At 34.2% G+C, this 19,315-nt stretch overlaps 1 protein-coding gene across 17 annotated transcripts in view; it reads left to right on the top strand.

The window, feature by feature from the left end:
- The window catches only part of LOC106878895 (receptor-type tyrosine-protein phosphatase kappa), a 594,862-nt gene that overhangs the window by 468,843 nt on the left and 106,704 nt on the right, over positions 1-19,315 (top strand). For all 17 annotated transcript variants that reach the window (XM_089356042.1, XM_089356041.1, XM_089356040.1 and 14 more), the window contains 2 exons: positions 10,452-10,571; positions 13,511-13,659. In XM_089356042.1, the coding sequence (XP_089212168.1) occupies positions 10,452-10,571; positions 13,511-13,659 (269 nt within the window). The remainder of the gene's footprint in view (positions 1-10,451; positions 10,572-13,510; positions 13,660-19,315) is intronic.

The raw sequence follows: 19,315 nt of genomic DNA, 5'->3' as shown, positions 1-19,315 counted from the left end.
ACACATACCAACAGACAGATACACAAACAAATACATATAATTTTTGCATTCAACAAAAAATTCGAATAGAGAAAGTTCAGGATGTTAATTTAATTGTGCTTAGGAAGATACCAATATTTCACGAGTGATTCCTTACGGAATCGCTCATAAGAAATATATTCGTTTTTATTTCACCCATACGTATATACTGAATTATTAACTCAATGCTAGAATTCTGCTGTTTTTTTTTTGTTTTTTTTATTCGTTTTGAGGACAACTTTTTCAAAAGATGTCCTCTAAAATTAATACTTTGGTTTCGTTTGTTTAAATTAATTCCTTAATGGAAAATGTTTTCATAACGTGAAATTTGTTTGATAGCATCTGAAGTGCACTAAATACGCAAATGAAAAAGAGGAGTGTAGTGATATTTAGTTGCATCAGCAGCAGCAGCATCACTGCTGTAATCTCCAGTGATTAATTACATGAAACATTCACCATTCAGATTTCTCTTCTACATCGGTGAACTACCGACTTCGGAAACATCTAATGTCTACATTGTTGTATTGCATGTTACTTTTTACATCCAACTGGAAAGAACGGTTTCTCTATTAAAAACTAAACAGTACAAAGTGCTAAGAAAATAGAGAGAAAAGCAAAAGAGTTATCCTTAGGATATGAAATCGGTGTTAGTAGCGATGGTGGTTGTGCAGTCAAGTGAAATAAGAATGAACAGAAATAAATTGGCTCAGGTAATGGCGGGTTGGTCATAATAGATGATAATTAACGATGATAATGAAAGCATAGAAGTTGTGTGCCGATGGACAAAGATTGAACAGTCATAAGTATTTGCTTATTAAGCAGAGAAAATAACAAATCATTTAGTAACGCAGTAAAGTCAATAATATTGATCACAATGTTGGTTTATCAACGAAATTAAATTGTATTTTCAATTAAGTATCTGGAGGCAACCGGTTAGTTTCAATACGATCGATGACGATGAAAATATTTTTTCTTTCTATCTTTTCCCTCTGTCTTCCTTTTGCTATATCAACCTTCCTTTCTTTTAAACGATTTCTCTTTCCTTGCTCGGGAAAACAAAAAAAATATATATAAACAACCACTCAAACTTAGACAAATTGAGTCAGTAAAAATCCAAATTTCTGTTGCGTAAATATAGCAATTTATTTATTTGTTCGTTCATTTGTTTGTTTGTTTATTTCTCGGCAGCTAGTTGCAGTTTCTCTATTTATTATATGTCTTGTTCCGCCAAAATGAGTGATTATAAATTTCCTTTTCTACATCAACTTCTTTTGAACTCCATGGTGTCACTTAACCAATGTAAATCATAAACACAATGCCATGCAATGAAGAGTATTCGTTGTAAATTATTCTAATATATGTATGTATATATGTTTGCTTGTATATATATATATATATATATATATATATATATATATATATATATATATATATATATGTGTGTGTGTCTGTGTGTGTGTGTGTGTGTGCATACATATATGCATATATATATATATATATATATATATATATATGTGCGTGTGTGTGTGTGCATACATATATGCATATATATATATATATATATATATAATCTGTATATATGTATGTGTGTGCGTACATATGTATGTATGTCCGCATATATGTGCACATATATATAGATATGTATCTTTCCCGCTCTGTCAATACACACACATATATATAATCGAGTGTTTACACAAAAGAAGCCGGAATTTTGCAATTTTATTTTGCTCACTTAATTTTACATGTTTACACTTTTATCGCCTTCAAAATATTCTCCACTTAAGGTAATGCTTCGATCCAGCGTTTTCCACTGCTCGAAGCAGTGCTGTAGCTCTTGCGAAGTGATACCTTTTAACGTCGTTTTTTTCCTCATCCCTTCTACATCGGCAAATTCCGTAGCACCAGCTTTCGTCACCAGTGAAGACCTGCGAAAAAGGTCCGGAATGAACTTCTAACTGTTCTTTCAGTTCACAACAGGCATTCAGGCGTGACTGCTTTTGATCTGTGAGCAAGCGAGGTATAAATTTCGCTGCAAATCTTTTTATTCGCAATTCCTTGCTCAAAATTTGTTGGCAGGAGCTCCAATCATACCAACTCCATTTATATCAACAAGTTCGTGAATTGTTTTGGTGATGGTCCTCCAAGATCAGTTCACGAAGTTTCATGATGTTTTCATTCGATCGGAAGGTCGACGGTGACCCTGAACGAGGTTGGTCTCCAAGCGACAAGTAATCATTCCTAAAACGTGAAAACGACTCGTAAATTTGTGTTTTGCTCATGTGCAGCGTTCTTGGAAGCTGTTTGAAGCATGACAACTGTTTCTGCCGCACACACACACACACACAGAGTTAGTAACATTCACTGATTTGCTATATAAAACGTAATGATATGGGAAAATTTATATTCCGAAAAAAAACTTCCAACAAAACAAAGATCAAAACAAAAAGAAAACATGATCTTTCGGAAACATATCAACTCACTTTGAGATTATTGAATAAAAGGATGTTCGCACAGAGTATACAATAAATAGAGGAAGAAAATATCCATGCTGCATGTATATACAACTGAATCATAACATTAAATATCGAAAAAATCGTTTTCCCAAACACCGGTATCTCAGATTCACTTTTCCAACATTGTAGCAAAACTTATTTATAAAAACTATTCTTCGATTTATAAACAATGAAAATACAAAGCCAAGTCTAACTGTGGGGACAAGACACATTATTTTACATATCAGATATCTCTTTCCTCTTTGCCTAGTTATTGCATGACTCCACCAGTTCTATCGAAATCGTTCACTATTGCAGCTATATTTTTGAATCGATAAATAAAACTTCATAATAGTATTGAATACATTGCAAGTCTACTACGGTGTACAACTTGAACATAGTCTTATCATTGCATGCGTCAAACTCGCCTCCCTTTATTGCAGTATACCACCTCAATTACTCAACTTTCTCTGTTCTTTTAAAGTTCCTCAAATACTTCCATAAGTTTTAATTAACAATTAATAAATTTCTTTTTATTTGTTTTAGTTGATATTAAATTCTTTGGAACATTTATTTTAGTTTATTTTATTTTTGTTCTCCGAAATATTTTCTTTGTGCCAAATATAGTATCATTACTAAACGTCCCTGATACATTTATGTGTGCAATTCCCATCACTCTTTCCCTGTCTACTTCCTGACCTCAACATTTCTTTCTCTCCACAAATGACTTCGATTTTATTCAGTTTATTTTTACTTCCCCACCCTCCAGCTCATATATCTTCTTTAAAACACAAGAGACAGATTTTCAACAATGGCTTTCTACAGATTTATTGTCTTTTATAAATTTTTACTACACAATTGTCAGAACGTTTATATCTGTAACGTTGCCCATCAATAAATCTACTGTCTTTACATTTATTATACACCACTACTAACTGAGCAGAGCAATCTTGCTAATTGCACTCTCTCTATTTCAGTTTCTGGCTTTCATTCACTCTTTCTCATTCGCTTTCTGTCATTCAATCTGGGTGTATATATATAATTTTAGGTCCTGGTAAGGTATAAATGTAGGGTATGTATGATAATTTAGGTGCACACTTTGATTAACTGCATTGCTTTTTGTTGAGATAAATAAAGTTTCAATTCAAAATCAGACATTTCATTCATAAAAGTGGGCATAGCAATGTGCATCCTGCAACCGAAAACGGGATCAGTATCGGATGTACTGAAATATTATTTGCAACGATTTACATTCGAGATACATTTAGTGCAGTTTTAAAAGAATTCTAGGAATGAAACAAATTTCGTTATAATGAAAAACCATTCTTTTGGTATACGATGGATTTTCACCTTTGTGTATTTATTTATTTGAAACCCAAAGCAATCCAAGCCATAAAAATTAATAATACAGGTTGATGGCTTGTACCTTTACCTGGCATTTCGATGTTTCAAGGTTCGGCTCCCTTCTTTACCTTCAGTTCGCATTTGATCAAGTTGACCAAGTAGATACATCTTGGTTTGTAATCTTCAATGCTTGCTTTCTTTCTAAGGTAGTCAAGTGTGGTTTCGGGTAAGATATCTCTGTTATTTTTAGCAGGTCGTGGGGACATGTAGAAATGCCATTGTCGGCTCGCTATATGTATGGCAGTTTATTTGTAGCACTGCTGTCACTAGGATTAACAGTAAATTTATTACTTTACTAGCAGAAATACCCGGCTTTGCCCGGGTTAAAGAGAATAATGAAATCTAAAAACGCCGTCTAGACTACGCAACCCTCAACTGTTAGTAGATACGATACCATATTTCTACATTAATAACTCTCCAATCCATGCCAGCATGGAACATAGACATTCAGTGGAATGCCAGTCTCTCATCTAGGAGGGCCTCGAAATCAATGTTACCAACTGGGGACTATGTGTGTCGTAGTGATAATAAAAAGACCCAAAAGAGGTCTGCAACGAAATAATTTTACTCAACACTTTGCAAGTGAATCAGTGGAGGCAAAGATGCGTCTCATTTACTTGACAATTTATGCACCACATTGCAGAAATCACAATGTAAGTATATCTGAAAGGGTAGTCTTACACTGTTGTACCGTTGAATTACAAATAATGCTCATCTGTTATGTTCGGGTTAAAATTTCATCAACATCAAAAATATATGAATCTTCATGGGAGTTATGGCCATTATACATAGAATATAATTTCCAAATTTCATAAAGATCCGTTCAGTAGTTTTGGATAAGAAAACAAATGACTAATGTGTGTGTTTGTGTGCATGTGTTTGTGTGTGATGGGTGTATATATGTATAGATATCTGTATCCATGTATATATATGTATATATGTGTACATATTACATGTACATCTATATATATATACATCTACACATGTGTATACATATACATGTATGCATATAGATCTATATCTATATATATATATATCTATGCATATACGTGTACATATACATGTATATGTACACATATACATCTCTTTCTCTCTCTTTCTCTCTTTCTCTCTCTCTCTGAAAGTATCTGTCATTACAGTATCGAAATGTAATTGTTTCAGTTAGTAGAATAGTTTCATTTTTAAAGTGAAAGTATTTGACATGAGTGTTTTTGTTTCACTTTTGACACGTAATACTTAAATAGTGGAGGAGATATTATGTTGCTGTGGGCTCGAACTCTGCAAGAAGTTAAAATTTTTTTGACTAAAACACAACTGGAACCCTAAGTAAGGCATGTGTAAAATTTGAATGAAATTGGTTGCGTAGTTCTCGAGTTTTAGGGATTCACACAGACAGACAGACAGACAGACAGACAGACAGACAGACAGACAGACACACATTCTCATTTTTATATATATAGATATCAGCTCCCTGTCAGTTTGTCTAAGCACGCATCGCCGTGGTTATCTATTTGTTCGCTGTTTTCTTTGTTTCTCCCCGGAGCATTGTCACTATATCACACATACACACTTGCGTCCGCTCTCTCATGCGCACAGACACATGCAAACACACTCTCACACGCAGGGACACACACTCTAACATATACACTCACACACATATAAACATTTCTTTTTATACGTCACCTGCTGGTTGTTTCTCCTCCTCCTCTGCCTGTTTGCAGTCTGCTTGCTCTTTTGATTATCACACTAATCTCAACTTACTTTTATATCTATTTCAACTACAAACTGATCCTCCTGCATCATTGTTGAATGTCTCGACTTCTGTGTCGTCTCTCTTTATACATCCATGACTCCAAGCCTTTGTTGAGATATTTTCTGTATATTTAGCAACCCTAATTCATTGTGTGACGAAATGTTAGCCACCAGGCGCAGGCTGTAATATTTTCTCGTCTTTCATCCGAAATGGTCGAAAGATATTTCTCCTAAGATGTTTTAAAGTTTCCGAGTAATTCTTGGTTAAATTTCCTAATCAGATTGGAGTGGGACATTTCACTTCGTTGTGGATTGTAAGCTCATAACAAAAGCATAGGATTTTGTGGCAATGAACTTATTATTACTGGTTCAATCATATACGATACATACTCTTTTTTTATGAGGCGTTCATGGGTATTTTATCTCTTTCAGCCATCAGATTGTGGCCATGCTAGGGCATCGCCCTGAACAATTTTAAGTCGAATGAATCGATTCCAAACTTACTTTTTTACGAAAAAAAAACTTGCTTATTCTATCGCTCTCTTTTTTCTGAACCATTAAGTAACGAGGATGTAAACAAACCAACACCGGTTGTCAAGTGGTGGTGGACAAACACACAAACACACACACACATGCGCGTGCACGCATATACAACGGATTTCTTTCAGTTTCCATCTACTAAATCCACTAACAAGGCTTTGGCCGTTCCGAGGCTACAGTAGAAGATAGTTGCCTAAGGTAACATGATTCAGCAGGACTGAATCTGGAACCATATGGTCGAAAAGCAAGCTTCTTACCACACAGCCTCACCTGCGTCTACATATCTTCATTTGTTTTGATTTCCGACATCATTTTAGTATCGTAAATAGAACTGCCGAGTTGGATGATCGACTGAATATTTTTATCGACAATAGAAATCAGCAAAAAAATGAAGCCGAAAACAATGTCTCTGTTCACGTAGAATAATTATAGTAAGAACTGATATTCTTTAAATTATCATGCACACATACACATACATGAACACACACATAAACACATGTGTGTGTGTGCTTGCGTGTACAATGTTTTAAAGATGATCAATTTTTACTATATTCTACGTGAAATAAAATGCTATCGTTGTGCCGTCGTTTCACACTCTTTATCTGTAGCGATCCAATTGAAGTTGTAGGATGAATAAAGTGTGATTCGTTGAATAATACAATCCATATCAATCAATGTATGCTGCTATTTTAGCACATGACTTTGAACTCTTCGCTGTCTTCAACTTTGAAACTACTCAGCCGACTGTCTCCTGCTATGAAGTCATTCAGTAATGAACTGAAGATTGCAAGGTGGGTGCGTACGTATGCTACTAGTACGAATAAGGTTGGTGGTACTCTTAAGTCTGTGAGTTTTTGAATCACCCATCTATGTGACAGTGTTGTTACTGCTGCCAACAATGAACTACACTGCCTACTTTTAGCTCGGTGGCCGTAAGAGTTGATCGCTGACGCAATGTAACGTCGGTAACAAAATAGAAACTCTTGATCCATCAATTCCATCAAACACAGACCTGGTATGGCTCTCCGAAATTGTTCCAAATACATTTGAAACAACTGACAAGTCAGAGGTAATAATCCAACAGCTTCAAATGATTATATAAAACTTACTCCATGTATTGAGTCCTGTTTTAACCATTTCTACATCCAAACGTCACTCTCAATCTGTCTTTCTGGGAGAGGTACAAGAACGTGCTGCTCCAGTATGATCTAGACCAAGATGGCTGAAACAAGCTAAAGAATATAATTCAAATTTTTTGTTTAAAAATACCAAGTATTGCAATTCTTAGACTGTTTTCCTTCCTCTTCTGCGGTTCAGTGCCAATGCAAAGAAGAACAAAAGAGGAGGGAAAGTTTAGAGGCGACGCTAAGAAGAAGAGGGAAAGGAAGATCACAAACGCCCTGTTGGAGGAAAGATTGTCTGTGAAATTCAATAAAAGCTGAGATCTGTAACTGTACTTACATAAAATAAAAGCTTCTCAAGGGCCTTGAAATCTATAAAAATAAAAAGAACTAAATACTTTAAATAGCTGTTGTTAAAACTACCTTTGCTATGGGGCATTTTGTATGGTAATGTAAGTTTTATATATCAACTGTTACATATGTAGCCATTTTTGTTGCTTGACACACACACGCACATATAATAATATATGGTATGGCGTTTAACGACGGGATAGGAATTAATTAAACCGTAAAGTACTACCAGTCTAGTGTATTGGTAAACTAAAAAAGACTTTCTGATAGGAAAGAAACAATTTGGAAAGGTTTATTTGATGTTAGTGATTGTTGAAGTCATACAGAAACCATCTTCGGAAAGGTCTGTGCACACAAGAATATAGTCTTAACATTTATGCGTGTAAAAATCAATATATTTGTCTCCATCTTACTACTTATCTTTCCATTTATTTCTATATAACTATTACTTTATGTAGCAGCTATTTTAGTTCTTCCTCTCCTTCACATTCTCTCTTTCACTTTCAAGCATACTTATAGTTCACACACACACACACACACACACACACACACACATATATTTGCACATTCACATACACACATATGGACACATAGAGACATATATTGTACCCCTGTGTATCGTGATCTTACTGTATGGCTGACTGTCTGTCCCATTATTAACTTATACGTGTGCTACTACTCTTAACTTTCTTTCCCCAATCGTATTATACACAGCAATTTTCATATACCCACGTGTAAATACACATATATACGTATATATATATATATGTATATATATCAATGTACTTACAAACATACACACACATATATATACATACACACACACATATACACATATAAATATATATTTATACATACATACGTACGTATATGTGTGTGTGTGTGATGTGTGCGTGCGTTTGTGTGTTATGAGTCTATTCATCACCACGCTTCCAGTCAAGATGGACGGCGTTCAGTCATCAAACGATCTCACAAATGACAGTTCCAAAAATGACATAAAAGTGCAAGTGGAGAAAAAGACAACAAAATGATATTTAAATGCTACACTAAAACCTGGACTCTATACACAGCAGGCACGATATAATAATATGAAGCTCTTTGCTTTGCATTATGCCAATGCAGTGTTAAATGAAATATCTTACTCAAAGAAACACAAATTCTAAACATTGTATTTGAGTATAACTGGTTATTGCTTATAACTCTTCTACCTCAGTACACTTAGACGAATATGTTAGCAATGAATTATCACGAAAATAAGCGTCTTTGCAAAGAGGGAAGAACCTATCTCTCCTACATTTTAGAATGCAGGAAAGCAACATATACTTTCATTTGACTTTTAATATTATCTAATACACCTTATTTGTTTTTGTTCTTCAAAGCTATGGTTCTGGCTATTCTAATTCATTTCTCTCATTTTTGTTTTAATAACGTACATTTTTCTAAGCCATAGATGTTCTCTACTAGTTTTCTGTATGTTTAAATCGTCTGTCTGCTTCAATTAAAATAGTTTCTGTGCTGATAGTACTTGTGGAGGCAGAAACGCGCGTCCAAGCTGCCTTCTTTTTTATCACCAGGAAAACATTTTATCATTTCATTAAACGAATGTCACTTCCAGTGAACTCTTGATTATATATGCTGTTAGGTCCAACTGCCGCCATGCGATCGTTTAGCCTTCTCTGGAAGCGAACATAAGTTCAATATATTGAAAAATTTCCCGTTTGAAATTCGTTTATTTGTCACAAATATACTACATACTTAAAGAATATGCCATAACTATATGTATATATATATATATATATATATATATATATATATATATATATATATATATATGCACACACACACACACACACACACACACATATATATATACACACACACACACGCACACACACACACACATATATATATACGCACACACACACACATACATATATACTCAGGCATATGTGTTTTTTTGTGTCTGTGTGAGCGTGTGTAGTGCATAGCATACCTTGAACTTATTGTAGTTCGAATCCACAGTAGAAATATATAATCAAACCGACATACATATATGTCAATGTAAATATATTTGCATATTCACCTTTGCGTCTGACTGTATATGCAATGTTTATGTATCTTTGTAAATAGGTATTCGTACGTTTCTATGTGAACAGTTTATGTATAGATATATCTGACATCTCTGAAAATATGGAGAGACGTGTGTGCGGCCATTTGATTAATACTACAACACAAATTTTACCTGGAGATATAATGGAAAGAATTTGATGCCGCTGCAGACTTCAACCCTCACCATTCGTAGACACATATGCCATACTACTACAGAGGGACATTGTAATCACACCACATTTCTTACGCATCCCAGTAAACGCAACTATATAAATAGCCGCATTATTAATAGCTTCACTGAGATGTACAACAATGACAGAGGAAAAAGCAGTGTAGCTGTCGTGCATCTAATGACTTCATCTCTCCTCCGTTTCTCCGGTATGCAGGGATCTGTTCAAGAGAAGTGGAATCCTGTCCAGAATGTCAGACTATTCCATATAATTGAATATCACATATCAATTTGTCTCCATGATCTTCGGGTTGCTGGAGGCACGATGTAACTTGAAAGACCAATTTGTGGTTGGTTAACCGACTGCTTGTATGCCATAACTCAGTTTAACTGGAGCTGATTGGCGATTATACAAAGAAAGTGTTGATAAAACTTTAAAAGTATTATGTTGTATATATTTCTGTCTATTTCAATATATTTTTTTAATATTTCCAGCGCAAATGTGACCAGTATTGGCCCGATGAAGGGACGCAAGTTTCATCAGGAATTTCAATTGAATGTCTAAATGTAGATAAATTGCCTGATTTTACGATACGCACATTCCTTTTACAAATGGTAAGTTTTACATTCGTTGTTAGTGAAGTGAAACTTAAGTAGCATTTTTTTCATCTACACCATTGTGTATGTTTTCGTAAACACGTTTGGTTATGAAAATATTTATGAAAAACCTCAAATGTATTACATAGCAACTGTCACTTGAAAGATAGGATCCAAATTCTATCAGTTGAACTCTCAAATAGTGGGGAAAACTAAACAGAAAATAGGTATTATATGTTTTAAGTTGATTGTAGCAAGGAACGGTGGAATTGTTGATTGTTGTTTCAATAGATTATACAAATAAACAATTTTATTTCTGAAAGTATCACTATAAACTCCAGTTGAGTATAGGAGGTGATGTAATCGCTGGGTTATACCTATTTCATAGGCTCCAATGGTCAACTGGTACTTATTTTATCGACTTAGACAAGAGGAAAGGTCAAGTTAATATCAGCGGAATTTGAACTCACAACGTGAAGACGGACGATATGCCGCTGAGCATTTTGTCCAGCGTAATAACGGTTCTGCCAGCTCACTTCCTAAAAGGAAGCATTAATATTACAAGTAAATCTAAGACAGCAAGCTGGCAGAATCGTTAGAACGCCGTACAAAATACTGAGCGGCGTTTCGTCCGTTTTTACGTTCTGAGTTCAAATTCCACCAAGGTCGAACTTTACCTTTCATCATTTCAGAGTCGATGAAACAATTACCAGTTGAGCACTGGGGTCAATGAAATCGTCTTAGCCTCTCTCCCGCAATTGCTGGCCCTGTGCCAAAATCTGAAACCAATATTACAAGTAAATCTTCGTTATAGCAACAATTTTCATTAGGATTTTATAAAAATGATTACCATTCCTCTTTCGGTGACACTGCACAGATTTTGTGTGTGATGAAACCACGAGAAGTGCCCCTGAATCTGTAACACGAATATATCTTCAAATATTGAAGTATATATATAAAAAAAATACAGGCATATTCATACCGAAAAATCAAACGTATAATAATCTAAATATACAGTGTTAAATTTCGATAATTATTGTTAGTAACAAGCTCGTAACATTTTCAGTTGGATGTAGATGGATATTAATGCTCATGAAAATAATCATGAAACACACTTTGAATGAAAAAAATTCACTGCGAAAATCCTATATAGAATACCAGATAATATATAGACTACTCAGCCAGACTGCAAAATCTCATCAAATTTTAACATTTTTTGATTGAATTAGTTAATGATTGCACTAAATTCTTAAATATTCGTTTCTATCGTGTCTTACAATGAGAAAATGAATTATTCTGTTTATAATAACTTTTACATGAATAGAAGTTTTGAAAAAATCAGCTATTTTAAGCTGAATATCATACAAACTAATTTAGAAAGTCAAACTGCAGTTGATTTTGCTATTAGAGGTCAAATAAATTATCAAGAAAATCTGTTTCAAGTGACTAAAATCCAATTTAGTTGAGGTTATATTTCGTTTCCTTTGATTATGTTCTTGGTTGCTTTTATGTGTGATTGAACGGACACAGTATATAACTGGTATTTTATCGACTTTGCATAATTTGTAACTTTGATACCAGTTGTATTTGAGCTCATAACAATAAGAGACGGTACTGACCTTCTAAGAAGTGTGAATAAACTCACAGTGCAGTACTGTGACATCGTTTGAAGCTTAGCCCTTGATTAAAACACTCTCGCTACAGAAAAGCTGATGGGATAAATATTTATATTGATATAATTAAAAATCTAAGTAATATACTTCAAACCCATTACAGTATAACAGAATACACTTTGTGTATTTTCTAATAATATTTTCATGGTACGTTCTGTGTACAAATTCCACCAAGGTCTACTTTGCCTTTCATCGATAAATTAAGTACCAGTTGCGTACTGGGGTCGATCTAATCGACTTGCCCCTTCCCCAAAAATTTCGGGCCTTGTGCCTAGATTAGAAAAGAATAAAATTTTCATGGCACTGAATTTTTAAAAAATATCCCGTAACAAGATAATTGTTCAAAACTGTAAATCTACTCGATATTTCTTTTTTATTCCAATCAGAATTATTTTCATACTTCAAGAGGAAATGGTGTCTTTCACATTATTAGGGGAAGTCGTATTTATATAGGTAAAGCTAGATTCATTCAGTAATTTCGTTGCTGGCAAACATGGTCACCAGACCACTAAGGGCTTGATTTTGTCTCCAGGGTTTCATAAAGACTGCTGTCTCCTCTAAATGATGTGAAACGATTCAACAATTAGGCATTTGAATCGTTAATACGTTTAATCGATCAGAATCTGAATTCTGCCGAAAGGCTTTCTGGCTGTGTTCGATGGATATTCAGCGTTCAGCGCCTTTGTGGAAACTGAAGATGACAGACCGGAAAAATAAATGTTAATATATTGAACCGCCGAGATGTATTACTTTATATCTACAATGATTTTCAAATATTTTTACGTTATCTGTATTCGTCTCAGAGAAGTGTTGCATTGAATATTTAGTTTTACACATATTAAATCTGTATAATTTATGCTCACACATACACAGAGTTACAGATACACACACATACAGATATACGCACATACATTCACACGCCGAAACATACACACAGAAATATACATATATCATACACAGATACATAAGTGTGTGTGTAAACAACATCTGAAAATGGAGGCTTATAATGGAATGGAAAAGTGTTTCGTCTGAAAATTCAAGTGGCAGAAATTACAGTATTGCTCAATACTTTAATTTCATTCTTCCTGAATTAAAATTCTCTCTACATGGATTGACTCGAAGTTTTCGAATTCAACAAGGTATGGCTCCAGCAGATGATTGTATCAATCCCTGAAAATCTGTGCCAATAGGAGACCTTTTATTCTAAACCATGTTCAACATTAACTTGAAAATGTATCATTGACTCGATATGCCTCTCCAGTTGTTTTGTTTTGTGTTCTTCAGAATGGGGTATCGAAAATCGTCAAACAATTCCATTACACCACTTGGCCAGATCACGGTGTACCAAAATTTGGTAATTCACTAATATTATTCCGGCAGAAAATACGAGCGTTTGACCGGCTCGACAATGGACCAGTTATTGTTCATTGCAGGTAAGACATGCTCATGTTTTCTTCAATTAACACACTGATTGATATATTTACAAAGAAAACAAATTTCTTTCGAGATTTATTTTACAGGTATATCTTTTAAATATTCTTCTTTCTTCTTTGGCCAACTGGACCGAATTATTCCCACCTTTATTCTTGACCTTAGTCATAAAAAAACCCAGAAAAGACAAAAAAATTATCTTCCGTAATTAATAATATATGTAAGATAGATTAGTCGCAGTGAATAATATTTCAATATTTTAGCCCATTCTTTACTAAAGGCAGTGGATTTTGTAGTTTTTTTTTTGCTTAGGAATTCCATCATTCGAGTAAAGTGGTGTATAGAAGTGGTAAAGAAGTTTCCTGGACATGGTATTTAAGTTCCAATAGTAGTTCATGTTTAGTCATTTCTAAGTATGGAGCCGTACATACAAACATATATATACATGCATACATAGAAACATATACATACATACATGCAAACATATATGTATATATTATATATATGTTTGTGTGTATGTATATATATATATATATATATATATATATATATATATATATATATATATATATATATATATATATACGTTTATATGTATATGTTTGTATGTATGTATCTATCTATCACTCTATATATACATTTGTATGTATGTATATCTTCGTGACCCTTGAGGGATAACATCAAATTGTACTCTGCAGTATTTGAACTCAAACGTGAAAAGATAGAAATATATGAAGGTTCTTTTTTTATCACTCATTCACATACCTAGCATCGACTTTGAAGAAATTAATATCTATAGTGAATTAAATCAATACATTGCTTTCTTTCCCTAGTTCCACTGACATAGATGGGTAGAATTAAATAATGACTATTTCAATTATATTAGCCACATATGAAATAGCTTTAACCTGCATTCAAAATGGATTCAAAGCGTGACTTGTTTGGATGTACATGAATATTGCATTTTACTGTGTTTCCAAAAGTGGTGAATATATTGAAAGCCCCAACATAGTCTAGAATTAATGAAATGTTATTTAATAGTTCTTTTTGTTCTTTTTATCAATTATCTGTCAAATATGGAATACAATTAATTTTGAAATGATTTTTCTCCGTTCTTATATAGCATCGAGAATATTTTACTCTCGTTCCAGTCACTAAAATTATACAGTCTATTATGATTAGCATCAACGTTTGGTGAATTCCATTTTGAGAAACTAATGCTTATACTCTATGCGTCTCTAGATCTTTAATAAGTCGTCCATTCTACGAAGCAAAACCTACACTCGAATGAGGAGACAAATCAAGGTTGATTAGATTAAAATAATATAATGAATATAACATCACTTGAAGTTTTGAGGACTCGAATAATTTCTACCATGTTTGGTTGTCCTTTTTACAGCCGCAACTTTTTGCTAAATCATGAAAATGAACGTTTCAATTATGTTGTCAGTTCCCAACATGGTGATAGCTTTCTGGAAATCTTTTCTGCGTTTATAAAATATATTGGTGCCCTCTCTCAAATAGCATTCATTGTGGCTTAGGTTTACCTTCCACCTCATTCATGTAAATCATGTTTGGTTCATTCAGCATGTAGAGCCATAATGTTTCCTCTGCACTAAATTAGAAACAAACAAAATAAAAATCAGTTCGTGATTAATTTAACAAGAATTAATCTATAAACTCTTCGCTCCTAACTGTTCTTAAGTAACTTAGACTTAATCTATTTGTTGATTTCTCAGCTCCTGCGAAACAAACCAGATTCCTATAAATTCAATTATACCCCATAATATCAGAAATTAAAGATTTTTTCTGTCGCAGTATCTATCCATCAACTTAGCTTTCTTTGTACTGTCCATCTACTTCCATATCTATCAAGATATGTGTGTGTGTGGGGGGGGGGTGTAAGGTTCTATATATGTGTATGTTTGTACGCGCACATATAACATATTTATGTGTGTGTGTGTGTGTGTGTGTGTGTGTGTGTGTGTGTGTGTGTGTGTGTGTGTATGTGTGTTCGCATCCCTCTCACTTGCTAACGATTTATGTCTCTATAGGCTTACATATGTATTTCTCTATAAACTTCTTTCCTATTTATTTCCGCAATCATTCAAGACTTTACATATCCATTTTTTTCAAAGTTCAAGCTACGACTATAAATTACTCAATACGATGTTGCTGCACAGTAATAAATATTACAATGGTTTTAATAAACAGTCATTCATTGCATCCCACATCTGAACCATCATTTTTTTACATTCTTCACAATGAATGCTGCACAACCACCGACAAATGAGATTTAATCGGATTTTTTTTCCTAACAAAGTTGCCATGACTTTCTTCTTGGAACCTTTATAATAATGTATGCACACTTACATATACACACTTATAGTAGTTTACTGCGCGAAGAGAAGGCAAATATATATTACTCCGACTCATCTGAGACAGCTAAACGTGTGATAAAAACCACTGGAACGTGTTTAACGACGACTTCGTATAATGCTCAGTCTTCAAATTATCTATTTTCTTTTCACACTGGCACTAGACCTTCTTCTCCCGTACCAAAAGGTTCTCTGGATCACTATCCTCTTTGCAGAATTTTTCCTTTCACTACCATTCAGACACGATGGCTCTTTTAGCAGGATCACAATCAATAAATGAACTTCCTACGACTCCCGCTAAACTTACTTTTAGCACACCACAAATCTCTTACCAGTGCGCTAGCGAACACTTCTGTTCCCTAAAAACCAAGGCAATCAGTACCACGACTAGAGCTTTCTGTAAACTTACTCTTCAATCACATTCATCATAAATTTGATGGAAATGTGATGTCAAATTGTTCTTCACACACCACTCAATGACCAAAAGTTTTCGTAGACCTGCTGAAGATTTTGTCCCTAACTCCATGTACCAGTACATGGAAAATTCTAGTAAGATTGTTGCTCTTAATACAAAAAAATTTTCGAACTCTGTCAAACCTAGAAGCTAAGTTCATATCTCTCTGATTGAAGGTCTTTAATCTGACCAATCGATTTCAGCGTTTCGTAGAGGACACCATGAACGCAGTATTAGCTGTGGTTGTGATTCCCACAATCTTTCAATCGTAAATGAACGACAACGTAGACATAACGTCGTACAACACACACTCCAATATATATGATAACATCTTTCACTTCTTAAACCTCCGCATGCAATCATCAATTCCATGAACAGAATCTTCAACAGTCTTATACAATAAACACCACATAACTTCACCATTTCTAATGGCACCAACGCCATTACTCCAATAATATACATAAGAAAACACTGTTGGACATAAACAATATACATCTAAATTCTTAGTCTCAGCGAATATATTTCAATCTCTGATGATTTCTCTTGACGACTGCCAAAACATACAACAAATGCTAAACTCATCTTGTGGATTAGAAGATCTTACACACGTGATCACTTGTTGATCCTCCAAAACTGGAGAATAGTGCTCACATATTTCTGAGAGTACAACTCTTGCGTACGGAAGAAGCTGAAATTACAACAAATGTAGACCAGTCAGCTGATTTGCAACGACGTATTATGGTTTAAACTGCGCACTGTCTTGTTTCTGTCTCCTCTCAGTTAGACTGGTCTCTGCTGCACTGAAGTAGCAAACTCTATACTTCGTTGGTTTAGGTCCATCCGATACAGCCATCAGTTGTTCCTTCGTCATCTCAACAATGTCAAACATTTAGCTCATATAATAATCACCTTGTCTAATGAATCGTTCAACCATATAGAATTTTATCTCTGACCCCTTTTTTCTGCAGATTTGTCCCTTACAAATGTTTAAATCAGATATCAGCAACATAGAACTCACAACTCTGGGAGGGTCTTCATAGCGAAGGCTAACCTACCACTCCCACACTTTGAATTAATGCATACAAATCTTCTTCATGGTAATATATTGATATGTGCGATTGCTTTATGGTTAACAAATTAATAGCTTATTCGTTTTGTAACACATTCTCTCAACTAGTATCTTGTTCGAACATCATCTCTTATTTCTGTTGCGTTTTCTTATTGGGAGTCGATGCGACAACCTCTCTCGGTCTTGGAGGGCGTGTGAAGTCAAATACAAAAGCAATAAACTACGTAAGAAACCATTCCTAAAAATGTTGCTACTCTGCTAAGATTTATCGATTGAATCATAAGTCATTGTAGACTTTAAAATGTAACATTCAACTTGCATATCTAATTACCGAGAACTATTATTGCTAAAATAATATTTGTTCACCATAAAACCATTTTACCCCTAATCATTCAAGAAACGGTTATTTCTTCGGCAATTAATCAAAAATAAACAATAATAATTTTTTGAATTTGGCACAAAACCATAAATTTTATCGAGAGATCCTGTAGAGCATAGTTTGATAGAAAAACAGAGGAACATAAATATATTTCAACGTAATGTCTTTTGAGGAGGGAAATTGGATGTTGTGGTGTTCATATTTTTCTCAAGTGCATTGGTACAGAAACAAAATAGCTCAACGGATAAGTTGTTTATGATGTAATCATGGATCGTGTGTTCAATTCCGTAGTAAGCGTTTCAATGTTCTTCTTATTATGCCTCAGTTCATTTCGTTTTGAAAAAGCCGTGTCAGCTCCCTGCAGTGGGTAACTTCGCTGTCAGTAGGGATCACATTTATCGAGAGGAAATTTATATCTTGCCCCATTATGTTACCAAACAAGATGTAAATAGTGACCTTTCACAAGTCTAGCTGGAGTTTTAAAGTTGTTTAGTTATATTCAATGAAGTGCTGAGGGTATTGACACAGGAACTACTTCCGACTAAGGACTGAAAGACGTTTCGCTCAGGCAGCAACGGTATCGTGTATAACAATTAAAACAGATGTAAATAAAATAAATGATTTCATCATGAACGTAATGAGAGCTAAATTGATAAAATTGTTACAGTCTTCAGTTTGGCGAATATTTCGATAACATTTCCTTTGTGTAAATACTACTAGTATACGTGTGTCTCGTATCTCTTTGATCCACCCTCTGTTAAGTTTCCTTCTTTCTCATGTAGCTAATTAATCTCTTTAATTGCATTTTTTCTTACTTATGTTTGTTCTTATATTTACATCGGAATTGCTTCTTCCTCTTCGATTCAATTATTCGTGTTGGATTGCTAACGGGAAATTCTACCACCACTATACACACACTCACGCACACATACACGCAATGATTAACAAACTGGCGCACCTATGTACATATATGTGTGTGAGTGTTATACATATATATTTATTCATATATATATATATATATATATATATATATATATATATATATATATGTGTGTGTGTGTGTGTGTGTGTGTGTGTGTGTGTGTTTATGTATGTATATATATATAAACATATATGTATACATACACATCTATCAGCGTGTGTGTGTGTGTGTGTGTGTGTGTGTGTGTGTGTACAGGAATTAGGAAATGCAAAAGTAAAATAGTCATGTTTCGAGGTCAACACGTACTTGGAAGTGTTTCTAGTCATCTCTACTGCATTTTCATTCTGATAATACACCGAAAAATCTTTAGAGCATGGCTTTACAGAATCGATCTTAGATTTCTTTCAGGAGACTCTCACTAACACAAGAGTGCTTTATTTACAATAGTGTTTTGGA

The sequence above is a fragment of the Octopus bimaculoides genome, chromosome 8, assembly GCF_046866305.1.
Source record: "Octopus bimaculoides isolate indiv1 chromosome 8, ASM4686630v1, whole genome shotgun sequence".
NCBI lineage: Eukaryota > Metazoa > Mollusca > Cephalopoda > Octopoda > Octopodidae > Octopus > Octopus bimaculoides.
The sequence above is the reverse complement of the archived record's forward strand: the minus strand, read 5'-3'. Positions and strand labels throughout refer to the sequence as shown.